This window comes from Lipotes vexillifer, unplaced genomic scaffold, assembly GCF_000442215.2.
Source record: "Lipotes vexillifer unplaced genomic scaffold, Lipotes_vexillifer_v1.1 scaffold77, whole genome shotgun sequence".
Classification (NCBI taxonomy): domain Eukaryota; kingdom Metazoa; phylum Chordata; class Mammalia; order Artiodactyla; family Lipotidae; genus Lipotes; species Lipotes vexillifer.
The window spans coordinates 2,524,933-2,543,371 of NW_006792456.1; the positions used below are offsets into that span (position 1 = coordinate 2,524,933).

The 18,439-nt window shown below is 47.0% G+C and overlaps 1 protein-coding gene across 2 annotated transcripts in view; it reads right to left on the minus strand.

Annotated features, from left to right (window-relative positions):
• Window positions 1-18,439, minus strand: part of SPTBN1 (spectrin beta, non-erythrocytic 1) — a 202,211-nt gene that overhangs the window by 47,193 nt on the left and 136,579 nt on the right. For both annotated transcript variants that reach the window (XM_007465683.1, XM_007465684.1), the window contains 6 exons: window positions 11,190-11,363; window positions 7,339-7,430; window positions 5,844-5,924; window positions 5,354-5,469; window positions 1,516-1,628; window positions 527-714 (listed from right to left, as the gene is read on the minus strand). In XM_007465683.1, coding sequence (XP_007465745.1) covers window positions 527-714; window positions 1,516-1,628; window positions 5,354-5,469; window positions 5,844-5,924; window positions 7,339-7,430; window positions 11,190-11,363 — 764 coding nt within the window. The remainder of the gene's footprint in view (window positions 1-526; window positions 715-1,515; window positions 1,629-5,353; window positions 5,470-5,843; window positions 5,925-7,338; window positions 7,431-11,189; window positions 11,364-18,439) is intronic.

An 18,439-nucleotide genomic window follows, 5' to 3' on the forward strand; every position in this document is an offset into this window, starting at 1 on the left:
CACAATCTTTACTGGACAACTATGTATTTTTAAAATATGTGAAAAATCAGACTTCTGGGGGCAGCAAAACCTGATCTGAACGGATATGAAACTATTGTTTTTTTAATTCACACAGTGTGAATAATTACATGTTTTGCTACAGATATGTGAGGACGCTTGATATGAGTTAACTGCCTCAGAGCCACCTGGCACGTACCCTGTTACTTCCCTAAAATCCAGAAACGATGGAATTCTGAAACACATTAGGCGCAAGAGCTTTGGATAAGGAACTGGGGACCTGCACCGTTTCTTGGAATTCTCACGTATCACACGTACCAGTGGCACATTTCTGCTAGAAAGGGCCCACAGAGGGTATAATTTGGAATACATCTCGGCAACACAGGCTCAGATTAAAAGGAGTAGGACAGGCTGCTGGCGAGAGGCATTCATTGAGAGATAAGACCATGCAAGTCAGAAAACAGGGGTCTGCGGCTGCAATCACCTCCCTCCCCATAAGAAGGGCAAGGCATTACACTCTGCATCTTACTTGGGCGGCTTCTCCACAGTGCGGTAGGTGTTGAAGGCCTGAAGCTGTTGTTGAACCCCAACCAGCGAGTTGGCAAATTTGCGGTTGTTCAAAATGATGATGGTTTGTTCAATCCACTCCAGAAGGTCAGAGGCAAGGGATTCATACTTTTCAATCATTTTTTCTGTTTCAATAGCATTGTCGAGCACCTGTAAACAAGAGTCAGAAAAATGGAAAAACAGGATCGTATCCCTACGTAAGGGAGACATGACTGCAGCCCTATGGGAGCCCGCACACACTTCAGCGCTGGCTCTGAAAACGGTTCTATGAGACTTTGGCACAAGAGTTTTTACATCTCCAAGAACCATGTGCTAGTAAGCACTCAGACCGTGGCTATCATTTGTGAGCAATGACAGCTTAACTCAACTGTAATTGGTTCTGTAACCTCCCAACCCCCAGGCAATGGGTTTCAGATCCTGTATGACTCCTGATGCCTCAGCTCCGAAATTCCTAGAGGAACAAAAAGGGCTCTATTTAGCTTGGTCCTGTCCCATGAACGCCCATGAATTTTCCACTCCAAAGCACAGAGAAGACAGTGTCATCTGATCTGCGGTGTTCTGAAATATATGGCAGGGGAACGTCAGCCAAACAAAAAAATTAAAAAAGCGTTAACACTGATGAGGCCTTTCCAAGCGTGGTAAGTAGGACTTCCGCGTCCATGACATCAGACAACTCAATCAGATTTTCAATACCCAATTTTCTGGCAAGGTTGAGGGGAGGGGTGTTTCCGGGCCTGAGATCCCCCTGAAATCCCTTCCTGAGTATTTTAGCCACCCACCACTCCTGCCTCCTGTGACTCTTTGGGATCGAGAGGCTGCTGCCCACTTCCCTGCCGTGTGGAGAACCTGCCACAAACTCCCAGTAGCTAAACGTCTGAGTGCACGGTGGCGGCACATTAAGACGTGAACCTTAATTTTGTCTCACAGCTTACAAAAGTGGTGTGAGCTCACCTTTCCAATTCGTTTTCCTTCAACAGCCAAGGCCTTCATCTTTGAGAAGTAGTGGTAATAAGTCACCACATAAGTGATAATGGACTTCTCATCGGGGTGGTCCACACTGATATCTGCAACCCAGAGAAGATTCTGTTCAGTACTCTGCTCACGGCACCGCCAACCAGGCAGCAGGAACAACCCGGAACAGCTGCTCAGCACCGCACAGGCCCGTATCTTCATTTTTTGGGCTTGAGAGTTCTGCCATCGGTGTGTTAATTATAAAGTTAACTTAACAGGGATGAAATCACCTCCCTGGCTCTTTTATTATATGAACATTCATAAGTGCCTTCTACTGCAATAAGAACATAAAAGTCTTTTTTTCTTTTAACATCTTTATTGAAGTGTAATTGCTTTACAATGGTGTGTTAGTTGCTGCTGTATAACAAAGTGAATCAGCTATACATATACATATATCCCCATATCCCCTCCTGCTTGCATCTCCCTCTCACCCTCCCTATACCACCCCTCTAGGTGGATACAAAGCACCGAGCTGATCTCCCTGTGCTATGCGGCTGCTTCCCACTAGCTAGCGATTTTACATTTGGTAGTGTATATATGTCCCTGCCACTCTCTCACTTCGTCCCAGCTTCCCCTTCCCCCTCCCCATGTCCTCAAGTCCATTCTCTACATCTGCCTCTTTATTCCCGTCCTGCGCCTAGGTTCATCAGAACCACTTTTTTTTTTTTTTTTTAGATTCCATATATATGTGTTAGCATACGGTATCTGTTTTTCTCTTTCGGACTTACTTCACTCTGTATGACAGAAGGACATACAAGTCTTAACAGACATGATCCTTTCTCTAGAGGATCCCAGGCCACCGAGATGACAAAATATATACAAAACTACTAAGCAGAAATGAAGAACATAGTAAGAATTGAGTCAGATATCTCAGTGATGTGGCTACCACCCAGACACACCACATTCACCTCCCTGCCTCCCGGACCCCTAAGCTGGTCTGTGTTTCTCTGTGGTCCTTATTTCTGCCAGAGGCACCAGAATCTTTCCCAGCCACTAAGTCCATGGACATCTTTATCTCCTTGTTACCCATATATCCGGTTAGTCACGGGGTCTGAGACCTGATGATTCTATTTATGGAATCCTTATTGTCACTCCCGGGTCCAGCTCTCACGGTCACATAACCAGACCTGAAGCAACGGCTTCCTCACTGGGTCTCCCTGCTACTCGATTCACTTTACACACCTTGCCTAGCTGATCTTCCAGAAGCGCAGCTGTGAAGCACAGCTCCCTCCCAAGCCCAAATTACTCAGAAGTGCCCTGCAGTCTGAAAAATAAAGTATAAACCCCAAAGGCCTCTACAATTTGCCCTAACTTTCTTTCCCTCCCTCCCTTCCTTCCATCTATCCATCGAATATTTATCAAGCTTCCTCTAAGTGCAAGTGCCATTCTAGACATTTCTCATTCTATAGCCTACTGGTTCTTCTAAGGCGCTATAGATCTAAACCAAACTGGACTATTTATCACCTCTCAATTCCCAATATTCCTTCCAGTTACAGCCTCCCTTTGTCTGAAAGGGCCTTCCCCAGCACATCACCTTCTTCCTACCCTTCAGATCCAGCTCAGAAGCCACCACTCCAACACAGCCATTCCCGATCCCTACAGCTGGAATGACTGTCTCCTCTGTTCCCTAAAGGGCCTTGTTTATCGTTTGCTTTCTGCCAGGTCCTATGATTACTTACGCACATTTCATTAGTCTTACAAGACCGAGTTTCCAAGGCAGGAACCCAGTCTTGGGAAGCCCTGTGCCACCGTGCCTCCCCACCTCCTAACGCGCTGTCTATATACAGGGTGGGTGGTCAATAAATATTTATCGAGGGAGGGAGCAAATGAATGAAGGTGGTCAGTCTTCGGGGTATGGCAATGTTGAGGGAAGTACTCAGCTCAGGATAGACGGAGGAGAGAACACACAGATGGCTCTTTGTTGACGTATGGGGCTCTTTTTTCAATGTGTCTCCGCACATGCGCCTTCACCTCTATCCCTTCCTGGCAGCCCTGTGCGAGGCAGGTTGTTTCTCTTGTTTTAAAGACTTGACTACCACGGCACAGGGCGGGAAAGCTCCCTGCCCAGAGTCACTGAGGCAGCTGATGGCAGTGGGGGCCACAGCTACTGTTCCCACCCCAGGGCCCCTGTGGCCAACTCCTGTGTCTGTTTGGCCCCATCAAAGTGGGCCCCGTGGATACAGAATTGCAGGAAGGCCAGGAAAAAATGCCATCCCTGTAGGCAATTTAATAAACATAAAATGTCGACATAACTGGGAAGGAGTGAGCAAGCAAAACCTTTTCTAACTTGTTTACAATTTTATTTTAACTGGTGCTCTCTGGGGCACCGGACAACTAATAGCAGCTAAGGACAACTAATAATCAAGATCAAGCCCACAGAATAAGTGACATCGACTGCTTTTTTTAGCTCCTTGTCTTCGAATGATCTGGGGAACATCAATCCCCTTTTCGTAGTGGGTGGTGATTAGAAAGATTAACTAATGAGCAACTTATTAAATTTCTTTTTGTCATAGTGATTAAAAAAAAAAAAAAAAAGAAGATTCTTTATCTAAGCACAAAGAGCTGGGGCTCAGGGAGGATGCCTTTCCAGAGTAAGGCAGGGGTTAAGCACGAAGATTTATCACAGTGCAAGGAATTTTAGTTTTGTGTTTATACTGAGAAATCATTTAATGGGCTAGCACAAAGATAATTTTATCTCAGCTTCCTGTAGTGAAACTATCAGTGCATCTGATGCACTGGAAAATAGCAAGACGCCTGCCTGGCAGCCTCCTGACCTCGATCTGCCCTTGGGGAGTTCAACTTCCTGTTCTATATTTATAAGAACTTTAAACTTTCACTCACATACAGTTTTTTTCTCTCTAATATCTGCTAACAGCTGAGAGGGTCTAAAAAGCTCCGGCCCTACAAACAAATCCTCTTACGTTTTCAATGCTTCTCGACATTAGAAAACGTTCCTGTGATAGCTCATGCTAAGATGAAGCCTACAGTTAGGATTTTGGTAAGCAAGGGATTTACAACCTCTGGGACTGTCCCAGACAGGTCTGCTCCATGTCACCTGCAGTCAGTCTTCAGGATCCTGCTGCAGGGATCCGCAGAGCAGAGAGGCTGGTTCCGTGCAGAGACTGGGCCGCCAAGCAGCCAGCCGCGAGGAGGGACTGCGCGTGTTACTCCTTCTGCCACCCACACGTTCCGGGTGCACCTTCCTCATTGAAGCTCTTCGTGCTCAGGAGCAAACACCGCACAGTCTCCTAAGGAGGCCCCTGCCCCTATCTCTACCCAGGCCAGCCCACGCTCTTGCCACCGTGGGATGAACGTCAGTCAACAAGCATGTATGGAGAGCCTAAGGCAGGTTCGCTTCCTTGAGCACAGAGGCTAAGAGGCTTCAATGACGCCCCACTGCCTGCTGAATAACCTCTAAAGACTGTAACCTCTTGGGCCCCCACCCACCTTTCCAGTTGTATTTTTCCCAACATCACGCTAACACTACTCCCAATAAACTGTTGGTCCCCAATCACACCTTCCTCTTTCCTGGTTCCTTTGCTCACACAGATCCCTCTGCCTGCCACGCCCTCTCCTCTGGCACATGTTTAAATCATACTCATCTTTCAAGGCCTTTTTAGACGTAATCCTTTACACAAATCCTCAAGTAACTCCCACACCAAAATTAAACTCCTCTTCCTTAGATAATTCCCAAAGCACACTGTACAAATTAAACAAACTGACACAAAGCAGTGCTAGAGATGCCGAAGGTCCCACCTTTTACCCCTGGAGTCCTTACCTTCGGGGTCCAACAGTTTAGTGAGGCCGAGGTGCTGCTCTGCAAGGTTAAATGCATTCTGCAGATTGTAGTGTGCATTGGATTTCTTTAGCTTGTCAAAATCTATCAGGTCAGGCCTGTGTAGAACAACAGTGGAACACAACAGAAACCATGGCTTGAAAACACACCGTGTGACCAGTGGGACTCAATTACTACTCCAAAAGTGTCCACTTAGCAGAGTTAAAGCCTACAATATCAGTTAATCATCAAACAATGAAACCCGATTTTTGAATAAACAACCTCAAAGTTTATGAAGAAAATGGGTGAAGCTGTTTCTCTGGTTTGGGAGAATTTACACATTCTCTCACCTTCCTCACGGGGAAGGCAGGAATTTCCACCGTCATGCAACAGCGAGGGCAACGGACATGAGGACCGAAAGTCACCCAGATCTGCTACACAAGGATGTCAACATTCCACCCCCAAATTGTTAGCATGACCTCTAAGGACTCACCGGTGTTTGTGTATCAGTGCATTGAAGGCCATGCCGTCTCTCCAGCTAGTGGTGAAATTGTGAATGTTGACGTTGGGGTACCTAACAAACACGAGGCACGAGACAAGAGCGACACAATCATCAAACAAAGGTCTGTGCTTTTGCTAAACACAGTGTTCAAAAAAAAAAAAAAAAAAAAAAACCCGGTGTTTGTGTATCAGTGCATTGAAGGCCATGCCGTCTCTCCAGCTAGTGGTGAAATTGTGAATGTTGACGTTGGGGTACCTAACAAACACGAGGCACGAGACAAGAGCGACACAATCATCAAACAAAGGTCTGTGCTTTTGCTAAACACAGTGTAAAAAAAAAAAAAAAAAAAAAGCCTGTAGCCACTGCGAAAATGCCGGGCAGTGAATATCAATAAGGACAATCAAATCGAAGCTAAGATCCGCCTCAACTTCTCCTTGTTGGAAAATAAGAATAAAACACACGCCCACGTGGCTTTCCTTTCTTGGTAATTCGATCTGTGATCTGCGTCCTCGACTGAAATCACCAGGCTTACTGAGAAAAAAGTGCCCACACCTAGATGCCTCTGAGGCCTCCTTGCTTCACTGGCTTTCCATGCCCCCAGCACAGCTATCAGAACCCTGCAGACACCAAGACCCGAGTTCACACGGCACTCTGGGAGAGGAAGCAGCTGGGATTACCTGTTCAAACGCTCAGCTCTCCCTCTTCCTTATCCCACTGAACTGGATGAAGTTTTGTAAATCTAGTACCTCCTGAAACACTTCCCTATGTTTGAAACTTACCCGCAGTCAATCAGCTACTCTACACCACATTGATTATTAATAACTTTCTACCTGTGGTTGATTAAAAGTTCATTCCTAACTTGATCCCCTTACTAAGCCTTACACTCTTCATGGTTTCCATAGTTACCACTGACTGATCACATCCATTACAGTTACAGCTGTCCTCCAAGGAGTCCTGACTTGGTGCAAAATTAACCTGGTACAAAACCAATTCTAGGAGCTCCGACAGTTTCGGTGAGCAGTAAGCAAGATGCAATTCTCTAAAAAATATCTTGACTGAAATTTCAATGAAAGAATAAAAGAGAGGGAAAGTGAGATAATGTACAAAGACCACCCACCCTTAAGTTGACTGCACAGAGCTTCCCAAAGCAACAGAAATTAAAGAGAGGAGAAAACCCACAACTTTTTACAAATATCATGGATGAGATTCTTAAACATGGTTTCAGGGTTTTAAAATTCAAGATTAACTTCTCTCTGGAACTTCCTTCATAAACAGAGGGAAACTGATTGTGCAAATGACAGGTCCAGGATATAAATCAACTCCTGTTCTGAGAGCTAGCTGAAATGTCAGTGCATCAACTGCTTGCGAGTCAACAAGTCGTCTCAGTGAAGTGGTGGAAAAGATACTCGTCAACACCTTGTAAGTGATGACTCTGGTAGAACGTAGCCCTGGGAGAAGCAGCCCCTAAACCCGAGTTTGTGCTCACCCAGCTGTCTTCATCTGGCACCACAAGAGCAATGCATCCTTGGCAGATTTCTTCTCTTTGTTGTCTTCAGTTTCCACGCTGATATCCTGGATCTAAGATTTACAAAGAAATATTAGACCAATAGATGCGTGAGCTTCCTAATGAAAGCCACAGAAAAACAGGTCTGCATATACGTAAAGAGTAAACTTTAGATCAACACCCAGCCCTGCAGACTGCCTACTCCAACTGTCAATGAGAACTGCTTTCTGAAGCCAGGGTTCACTTCTTAGAAACACCAACCAGAACTAGGTTCTCTGTTTTGCACAAAGATGAGACTGAAGTGAAGACTAGTTACCTGCCTGACTTCCAAGAACCGGTTAGGGGTCATTTCTACCCCCAACATGGCCCGTCCTCTCCAACTACAAGCTAGAACGGTGGTTCATACGGTACGCCTTGAACCTCAGCAGACTCTAGAAAAACGCCGTTTGTTTTCTCACAACCAAAGTTTTTTTACACCAGGGTGAGTGAGTCCTTCGTTGATGAGGACAGTGCGTGCACCATCTCCTGAAAACTGACCCAAACTCTCAGAGAAAGAGTGCCCTTAAATGCTGTGCTTCCATGGTCTGAATGTTTGTCTCCCACACCCACACCAATTCTTACGTTGAAATCCTAAGCCCCACAGGTGATGGTGTTAAGAGGTAGGGCCTTTGGGAGATGCTTAAGTTATGAGGATAGAGCCCTCATAAATGGGATTTGTGCCTTACAAAAGAGGCTCCAGAGAGATCCCTAGTGCCTTCCACCATGTGAGGACACAATGAGAAGTATGCAACCCGGAAGAGGGCCCTCCCCTGACCATGCTAGCACCCTGATCTCAGACTTACAGCCTCCAGAACCGTAAGCAATAAATTTCTACTGTTTGGAAGACACCCAATCTGTGGTACTTTGTTTTAGCAGCCTGAATGGACTAAGAGAGCCTGTATCCATCAGCTACTCAGGCCACTGATTCTCAACAGGACATAGAGCCTGGTCTACTGGCACCAAAGTCAGACTCTCTGGGTCCGAATCCAGGCTCCGCCACCTATTGCGTGTCCTTGGGCGAGTTCCTCGGCTTCCCCTCTGAGGGGTGGCTATCTCGTGCTGTACACTTGAACAAATGCAAAGTACGAAGGGCTGGGCTCTTAGTAAGGATCCATACATGTCAGCTCTTTGGATCATGGGCTGCCTACCAGTTACGTGATTTTAAACAAATGCTCTAAATACCCCTTTGCCTTTAGTTCCTTGATTATAATGAAAAAATGTGGGATGGAGTCAGGGGAAAGGGTGTTGGCCTCTCTTTCAGCTCTAACCATTCCAAGCTTCCCTGTCCTGGCCCCTGTCAAAGGTCTTTCCATTTAATCTAGAAACATGCCCCAGAATTCTTTTTAAGAGAAAGAGGTAGGCGGAGGATAAAATACATACATGTAAGATTAAAAAGTTAGAAACTTTCAACTAGGAAAAACACCTAGAAATTGAAATAATTACACTTCTAAAAAAACTTCTCCATTTTTAACTGTTGTAAGTGAAGTCTGAGCTTGCATAAACTCCAAAGAGTGTGTAAGAATAACCTTCGCTCAAGGAGTAAGACACAGACTCACCAGGAAAGGCAGGTGGAATTTTACACATTAACCCCCGTCAGCTTTCCTATGCCTCAGTGTGAAGGGAATCTGTTTCCAGACTTGTTCTTTCAGAAACAGTATCTACCCTTCTGAAATGAAGACAGCTCCCTATGTGGACCAGGCAAACTCGACGACTTTCATTCCAGTTTCTCACACCATCTTTTACTCTCTTTTAAGGGAAAGCAGCATAAAACCTGTCTGTCATCATCGGTATTTAATGCACACCTGCCACACACATCAGGGCAGGCCACGTCTTGGGGACTCTGGACACACACACACACACACACACACACACACACGAAATGTAAGACAAGGTTGCACATTCAGCAGCTGGGGGGCGGTGGGGAGAGAGATCTTTGTAGATACATGGGATGCTTCACAGAGGACGCAGAATGTGAGCTGGGCCTTGGCTGGTGCAGAGTCAACACATGTTTGTGGAGCGGGGGATGATTTGATAAAACTGCTGCGGGAGGTGGGGTCATGTCAGACACCAAACCTGCAGGCCATGCAGTGACATCAGCCTCAAAGGAAAGGGAGAAACTACGTATCAGCATTTACAGGTTCAAGCACAGAAACAGGCAAGCTGGCAGGAAGCTAATTAGTCAGTGATGCAACCCAATTCATGCCGAGAATCCTGGAAAGGGCTGTGTGTGCCAGCTCCCCGTCATGGGCACAAGACCCGCTGTCAAGAGAGGCCACTGTCAGGACGCCCTTCCACGCTCTGATTACTACAGGCCAAAGGCAAGAGAAATAGGACTTTTTACTCTACAGAACTGAGGCGATGCTCCAGGAGCGTCCCGTTGGCCTAAGGCCGAGAGCAATAGTTAGTGAACGCAATGGTATTCATTCTGTTTTCAAATCATTCAGGAACTAAATGACAGAAACCTGCAGAAGAGTTCTGTTTGCAAAATAAAGTCACTGATGATTGCAATTAAATCTCCACTAACGATGTCACCTTCACAGTGGTTCCCAGCCTCAGACCTATTTAACTGGAAGCGCTGGGGCTGGGACCAGGGAACCTGAATGAGTAAACGGCTTTCCCAAGGCAGGTCCAGGCTTAGGAACCCCCCATGCAGGGAGTGTCTCTGTACAGCTCCGGTTTGGTCCCCTACCCCCTACCCCCTCCCACATACCCGCCCAGACCACTAAACTAGAGCTGCCCAATCCCGAGGGGAGCAGAAGGAAAACGATTGGTTAGAGGTTGATTTCAGCGTTTTAGTAAGAATACAAAGAGAGATATAATTTGATTTCTGACATGGCCCTTTGTTGGTGAGATTTTTATTTACCTAGGGAAAAAAAAAATCAATCAAACTTCATCAAAGGGGCTTAACAGGAAGGGAAGATACAGAGAACACAGCCACGGTGGGGACAGGACTGTTCGGACTGTTGTTTGCAGAGTAACCTGACGCTATGGTAAGAAGTGTCTCCTGAATTGCACGAAGCAAGAGCCTGGCGAAAGAACCAGTAATCAGGCCGGAGGTGCTTCACAGACAAGAAAGGCTGAGCTCTCTTCCAAGAGGTCCGAAGCATGCGCAGCAGCCCTGACTGGCTGTGTGATCCCTGGCAAGGCTCCTCCCTTCCCTCATAAAGTGAAGGAACTGGACAAAATGACCTTGAGAGTACCTTCTGGCCTAGAATATTTCTATACTTAGAACCTTCCGCTCGGGTATAACAAACCCATAAAATCGTCACCAATTCAAACAAGCATAAGGCTTTTTTGCACATCCCCCCTGAAAACTGCTTCCTCACATCCAAAGGAGAAGGAGAGGGTGAAAACAGAGCCCATGCATGTGTCATGAGCCTAAGCAGCTTCGCCTAAAGATAGTCTATGATGCCTGCCACAGTCTGGCAAAGTGCAAACCGCCTAGTGGTAGTAACCTAGCATCGACCACATCCTTACACCTCTGCTCCTGAAAGCTGAGCAGCAGACGCCAGACGTTTACGATAGGTGTCGGCGAAGTGGGCTGAGACGCAGCCCAGGAAACCCTCTTATTTGCCAGGAGAGTCAAGATTTTCAGGGGCTGGCAGAACTGAGAGAGGATATGGTTAGCTCCCACATGCCTACAGGGCAGCCAAATGCGACCCGCCGCTCTGCACACCTGACTCTGAGATGACATTTCAACCTGGTCTTCCTGGTCCCTCTGGAATGGGGAGGCCAGTTTCACAGGGATGCTCACACCCAGGAGGGAGGCCGAATCGCCGGGCCAAGTCCCTTACCTGGAAGCGCAGGATGATGGTCCAGATAAGGCCGAGGGTCAGCCGGTGGTTCCCATCCACGATGTCGTGGGACCCCATGTTCTCAAGATGGACTCTCTGCTCCTTCAGGAACTGAAGGGCCTTGTCCACGTTCTCCAGACAGTGGATGCGCATTCGTCCCTTGGTGGGTTTAGGCTAAAACAGATGAGCAGAAGGTGGAAACAGATCATCCAAGAGGGCAGAAACCGGCTCAGAACTACAGCCCAGGAAGTGCACACGTGCCCATTCATGCAGTGCTTTCCGACCCATACCAAAATGTTAAAAAAACGTGCTCATTCAGTCCAAGGACAGAGTTTATCTAACAGCCTTAGAAAAGTTTACTTAAGGGATGGTAACCGATCACTCTTCAGAGGTTTTTGTTTAATCACGGAAGTGACACAATTTACAAATGAGCACAGAAGCTGGAAGCTTAGAGAAAAAGGAACCCAATTTTCATAAAGAATTTCAGAGCTACTACTGCCACCCATATAATTTTTGCAGATGCACAGTGAAACACCTCTGAGGATTTTCTGGCTGCTTTAAACGTAAAAACAGGCTTGCCACCTGCTGGTTCGGGTTGTTTCCCAAGGTTGGCTCAAAATGAAAAAGGGGGGACACTCCACCAAATCAGCGGAATTTTCAAGTGCTGGTTTTGTGAGGATGATGGAGGGGGGCTGAGTAAAAGGGTGTGACTTACTGCAAGGAGAGGATAAAGTAAGAAAAATATGACAGTAGTCTAATTTGACTACCTCAAATGTCTATTCCTTTTAATCAGTTATATCAAAATCAAAAAAAGGCGTTTTCAAGGTGAGCATTTTAAATAGACAAAACAATAGGTAAAGATACACACACACACACACACACACACACACACACACACACACACACTCGAAATTTTCAACGGGTCTCTATCATCTCCTGTGTCAAGAACAGGCTCATGCCTCCATCGCCCGCCTCCATCCTTCCCACCCTCCTCTCTATCGCCCATTACTCCCCCTTTTGGCTGAGGGTGCACCTCAGGCTGATCTCATTACTCCACCAAGCTGCCACCAGGTTGCCCACACCCCCCTGGCCAGAAGATGAACCTGGCCTGGCTGCCATCCTACCTCCTCAGCCAACTCACTGTAACCCACCCACCTTTCAAGGTTCAGGTCAAGGTACCTCTTTCCTTCTAGGAGTCATTTCCAACCATTCCAGTTCTCACAGGTCTCCCCTTCCCCCCCAGACCTATACATCTGTGGTCTCTGTCTGGACCACAGAGTTCAGGAACTAATCACATATCTTATATTTTTGCTGTTATTTCGTTTGTGTTGTTCTTATTACTTCCAACTTGACTACTGGCTTGAGAGCAGGGATAATACTTTATATTCCTGCTATATTCTCGGTAGCCTCTGGTTCGGTTCAGAGCCCAAGGCCTACAATGGAGTGACCTGAACGCCCACAGATGGACTGGGCAACGGGGTGTGCTATGAGCCGGCCTCACAGAGGAAAGGCAGCCAGGTGTGCAGCAACCCGGGCACACGCAGGTGTGGGCGGCAGCTAGTCCTGTGGTAAGGTCTTGCCTGCTTCCCACTTTACCCTCTGTAGCTGAGATCCTCAGTTAAGTGCTAGATGGACAACATTTAAAGAGAAGATAACTTGGCTAACAAGTGGCCACTGTAAGTACCCAGTCTCAGATTATGTTATTTTTTTTCTTGACTTTCTCTTCTACAAGAAAGGACTGGCAAGCATACAAGAATGTGCCTTGACCCCGAGGAAATAAGATTATGGCCAGAGGCCTTACCACAAGTGGCAGATTTTTTCAAATAATAGCAATGGAAAAAGAAATGTCTCTAAAAGTCAAGCTTTTCACGCTCCAGTCGGCCCTCCGTACCCGCGGCAAGTCCTGGAACCAACCCCTCTTCGGGCATCGAGGGAAGTCTGCACTATAAGAGTTTACTGACAACCTCTCCCACCCCCCACCCCCACCCCCACCCCCGCAGAAAGGCATCATCTCTCAGAAACGTCACAACTAATTCATTTCAGGTATGTCAGAAGTGCTAGGATTTGTTATTCATGTTAGGTCAAGTGATAACATTACATCAAAATCAAGCAATATGGCGAGGTAAGAAAAAGGCCAGATATTTAACACAGAAAGCGGTGGACTCCATCTAAGATTCCGTGAGCAACTGTGTAGACACAGTCTGAGGCCGACACTGGAGCCCCCAGCAGCCTCCTCCCATGGGTCCCCTCCTAACAGGGGAGATGGCCCTGATGGAGGCGGGTGTGCCCAGAGCCCTCGGGGGAGAAGTCCCCGGACTCGGCACCTGGTTCTTGGCACCTGGTTCTCGCGGGCCAGCTTTCGGTTCTCATTTTCTCTGGATCGGCGGTCATTTCTTGAGGTTGACAAAGTGACCACCCACAGCAGTTCCTTCTTCTTGTGTCCAGGTGGCTCCTGCTGGAACACTGTTCAGAGTCGAGGGGTGGGGATTAACTGCCTCTAAGGAAGCATGTGAATTCTGGGGCAGGGGCTCCTGACATTTCTCATTGCTCTACAGAGGCCTCTTCCTCTCGTCTCTTTAATGCCTGTGACCAAACAGCGAGCCTGTGACCAAACAGCGTGTGTCAGGCACCATACGCCCAGGACCGCAGAGCAACAGGGATGGAAGCATCCTCCTAATGGCAGCAGGTATCTACGAGGCCAGAAAAGGTTATGTCCTAACTGAGTGTGAGAGGAACAGTGTGGATGGAATTAGAATTGGTAAAGTTAATTCGAGTACCAGGACCCACAAAAGAGAGGCCACCCCAGTGGCTCGGCCCACGTCACAAACCTAAGTCAGACTGCCCTTGAGGGAAACAGCTGTCAAGGAGCCCCAACACACACCCATCACAGTCCTCCAGCTCACCGCGCCCCAGAAAACAGGACCCACTCGCCTCCTAAGGAAACCTCCAACCTCCTAGCCAGTCACGCCCTGTTCCCATGCTGCCCTTTTTCTAACCGCTCGCCCCAAATCCCTAGGGAAGCATGCTCCACCACTTGTGAGGCACTGCACTCCTCTGTCCACGGACTGTGTCCCCTTGAATAAAGGACATCAAACGGTTTACTAAATTGTTTAGTTCTGTCATCCGACAGAAGGGCCTGAGCAACAGGAGAACAAGGAATAGGCTGGGGGCTGCCAGGACCTTCCCAGGTTGCAGCAGGCATAACTCTACAGTTGGTCCTCGTAGACTTTATCTTGAAAAACTCAACTTCAAACACATGTGAGACACCGCTCAAGCCTCTGTTCTCTCGTTACAAAATCCCAGCCGACTGTGTCTTCGTTTCCACGTGAGTATGGGGTGCAAGGGTGTGGGAGGCGTCCAAACGCTTTCCTGCAGGCTGGAAAAGCCCAACGCCACGTGGCAGGGACGCCGTGCTGATGCTGACTGGCCATGCCAGGTGGGATCTGAGGATGGTTCACCCCAGACCTGGACACAACGTTAAGTCCCCTCCAGCACCAGCCATCAGAAATACTAGTGCATGGGAACACAAAGGAAGGAACTAAAATAAAAACGGCAGAGAAACATCTCTGGGTAAATGACCAGACTTCTCAAATGGTTAAAAAACAAACTTCACCGATTTCCAAATGTCAGAGGAAATGGCAAACTTTCAGGAGACCCCCTCACCCCACTTGGGTTTTTTTTGCAGTTCTCCCAAAAACCAAACCAAGATTCGGGGGGATGATACTCTGCTCTTCTCCCCCTAAAGTTTTTTTATTTTTAATTTTCCTACTGCTCCCGGCCTTTGTATCTTTTAAAACGTAAGACGTGAACAAACTGGATCTCTGTATATACTTTTGTTGGGCAATTCAGTGTAGAAGATGATGTTAATGTTAAAATGCCCATATTTAAGTTACAATTTCCCCACTTTCTAGCAAATCAGTGTCTTACTTCTCAAATGTCTGTTTATCCATAACATGGGGACAATATGAATAATTATCTCAAAGGGCCGCTACATAAATGAAATGGTGAACTAATGATTATGGTGTTCTCAAACCCACAAAGTGTGTCTACCAACAGGGGTGCCTCAAGGATTTTCCTCCCAACGATTCTACTTAAAAGAGGGGGCTCCCCCTCTCCATGCCACTTGGGCTTCAAACTGTTTAGAAAAAACCACCTCTCTGTTAGACAACAGGAAATGTTCATTCAGGGTCTAGATTGAACTCTCCCACTGAGAGGCAGAGAAGTTGGTATACGTCAGCTGAAAGGCAAATTTAATACGAGAAGGGAATGTGCCCCCAAATAATGGTAATGATATTAACTCTTCTAATCCTGACACCCCAAATTAAACTCTGGACAGAAATAAAAGGAAAAGGTGGTAGAGAAAACTTATGACTGGCTGGTGCCTGGAGGGAGGGGAGATCGGATGAGAGAGCAGAGAGGATGTGAAAACACCCAAACTTCAACACTTAAGGCCTCTATACACAGTAAGACCTCGATGACTCAGAGCTTACTAGGAAACAAGGCTGGAAAGCATGATTTACAGAGATATTTTAAATATTACTATTATGCTGTGCAGCTAGTAATTCAAACTAGGCTAAATGCTGTGCAGTGAAAGTTGCTTCATTGCCTCACTATACCTCTCTCTCTCTGTTTTTCAAACACTTTCCCACATTTCATCTCAAGTGAAGCTCACTCATCTTCGGTGGCATATTAACCCCTTTTTAAGCCAAAAGTATAAACCAGATGTGGCGTGATTAGATGATGTACAGGCAGCACAATGAGGGGGAGTAAGAATCAAGACTAAAACTCAAGAATACCAACTCCTGGAACTCATGTTGTATCTGCTTCAGAGAGGGCTTCCAAAGTGTTTTAAGGCACAGTACCTGGGCAAGTTTAGGGGGCAATCACTACAGGGAATTTATTTTAGAAGGGTTAATGATTGCACAGAACTATATACACTGAAACACACTGGGTCATATAAACAGCAAAACTCCCAAGATCTAAAAATTCTTAGCTGCCATTTCCTGTGCCACTATGTTAACCTCTCTGTTAGGTGGTTTACATTTAATCCTCACACTAACACCGCACAGCAATAATTATTATTATGCTTGTCATTTTGCAGATGAGAACATGCCGGTTTAGAGGGGTGAGGTGATGGCGCACAGCTGGCTGGTGTGTGGTGAGCCGGGATTCCAGAGCGCGCCCTCTTCATGCTACACCGGGAACCGAGGGCAGTACACACACATCTACGTGAAAGGAAATTACGAGGCTCGGTTCCCATCTGACAAACAGTTTTCCCTTTTTTTTTAAAAGAGCTATTTTTATTTTACTCAACTTCCATCTTCTCAAGAGGAAGAAGAGATAACAATGGAGAGAACTGAACACAGTGCAACTGGGAGAGGGGTGCATCGCTCAGGGATGAACACAAGCCACGCCCCAAGAGTGGCTCACCCTGCCAAGAAAAGGAACCTTCCCTGTCTCCTCTCCATAAATTATTGTCAAGTTCCTAGTGCGACACATGTCTGTTCCCACGGCAACATGCGCATTTCTGTCCTCTGGGTCCTTTCTGATGGGGCAGTTTGAGATGCCACTTAGGAGGCAAGGATCAATACCAGACTCGCATGCAACTCAAGCAAGGGGGGCTCTGCAGGCGTGGGCTCCTCTGAGGACATGCCAATTTTTACGGATCCTCCTTTAAATCAACCTAACAAGTGTCCCTGCTCTTCCGCACCAGGGCCTGTGGGCCTGTGTTTTGCAGGTGCTTTTCCTGTTTCCCCTTCCTAAGGTCCCTTCTAGTCCCAAATCTTTATCAACCACAGCTCTAACCCATCTGGGCCTTACTCCAGACCCATCTTCTTTCCAACTCCAAAGGAGGAGTGGGAATTACAGGGCTAACTAACCAATCTCCAGAAACTGACAATATAATTCTGATTGCTTATTAGAGCAGCTAGTCCAAGCCCTGCCCCTGAGAAGCGGTGTGGTCCTGGGCAAATTTGCCAAGTGGGCCCAAGGCCCTTAGAAAGGAAGGAGGGAGCTGGATGCCGCCCCCACCCCCACCCCGCCATGGCTCTGCCCCGACTGTCACTCAGCCTGGAGTCTGGATCGATTACCCACTGTGGGGTATCAGGATTTGCAGAACTGTGGAGTAATCACGATGGCAGGCTTTTTGTCAGAGTCTAGAGATGGAAAAGAAAAAGCAACTGTTTCCTGGAGCCATTTTTAGCCTCCTTGAATAGAAGAGGAAGACATAAGGGAGGATTCCTGGCAGGGTATTTTGGGGGGACCCTGGGGAGCTGGGCCACTCTTCCACCCTGGTAAGCCCCACTCCTTCTGATTTTCTTCATGGGTATCCAAAGCCACCTTGAAGCCACCTGGAGCAACAGCTCTCCAAGGGTTGCAGGGTAGACAGAACACCAATGCTGGGAATTGGGAGAGGCTGACTGCCACATGCCAGCTGGATGACCCTGATGACTGCTGACTCTCAGTTATAGGACCTATGAAATAAAGGGATCTAACTTAGTGGCCACTCAAGTCCCTTCCAGCTATAAAATACAACCTATGTGTTGGAGACTCACTAGCATGCAAGGTGAATTCTAAAGTGCCTCCTGATCTCTCGCTTAGGTGAAGAAGAAATAGAGAAAAGACACTACTGGTCTCAGTATATCACAGCAATGGATACTTGCTTATATTTTTGCCTTTTAATCAAAAATCAGTGTTTGCTACACACACACACACACACACACACACACACACACACACAAACACGCCTCTACTTAATACAGAGGGTAGGATGGGATAGGAATTTGGGATTTGGGGGTAGGAACTCCAAAATCTCCTCTGATACAACAGCCAAACTCATTTCACATTATGTCCCCAAACACCTCCCTACACATCACACTTTGAGCTTTAACAAGAGTATAAACGATTCTTGCCCAATTAAAATTAAACAGGAAACAACATACTTTGTTCCATTAATTCCTGCCCGTCTCCTTCCTGGTTGGGACCCACCCCCAAGGAGAATCTTCTCCTTTAGCAGGGCTCAATGAGAAAGGAGGGGACCAACAGACAGGAGAGTAGGCTGCAGTCCAAGTTATATTCCTCAGTAGTGATACTGGCCTTAGGCGAGGCCCTGGTCACTCACTCCCTGCTTCTCCTATAAAGCGTAAGCTGTCCCCTTGATTAGACTGAGTGTGACAGAAGACACTAAAAGTGACTGACCATCATCACTCCTTCCAAAAACAAACTCCAATTCAGCCAGGATGCTTTCCCTA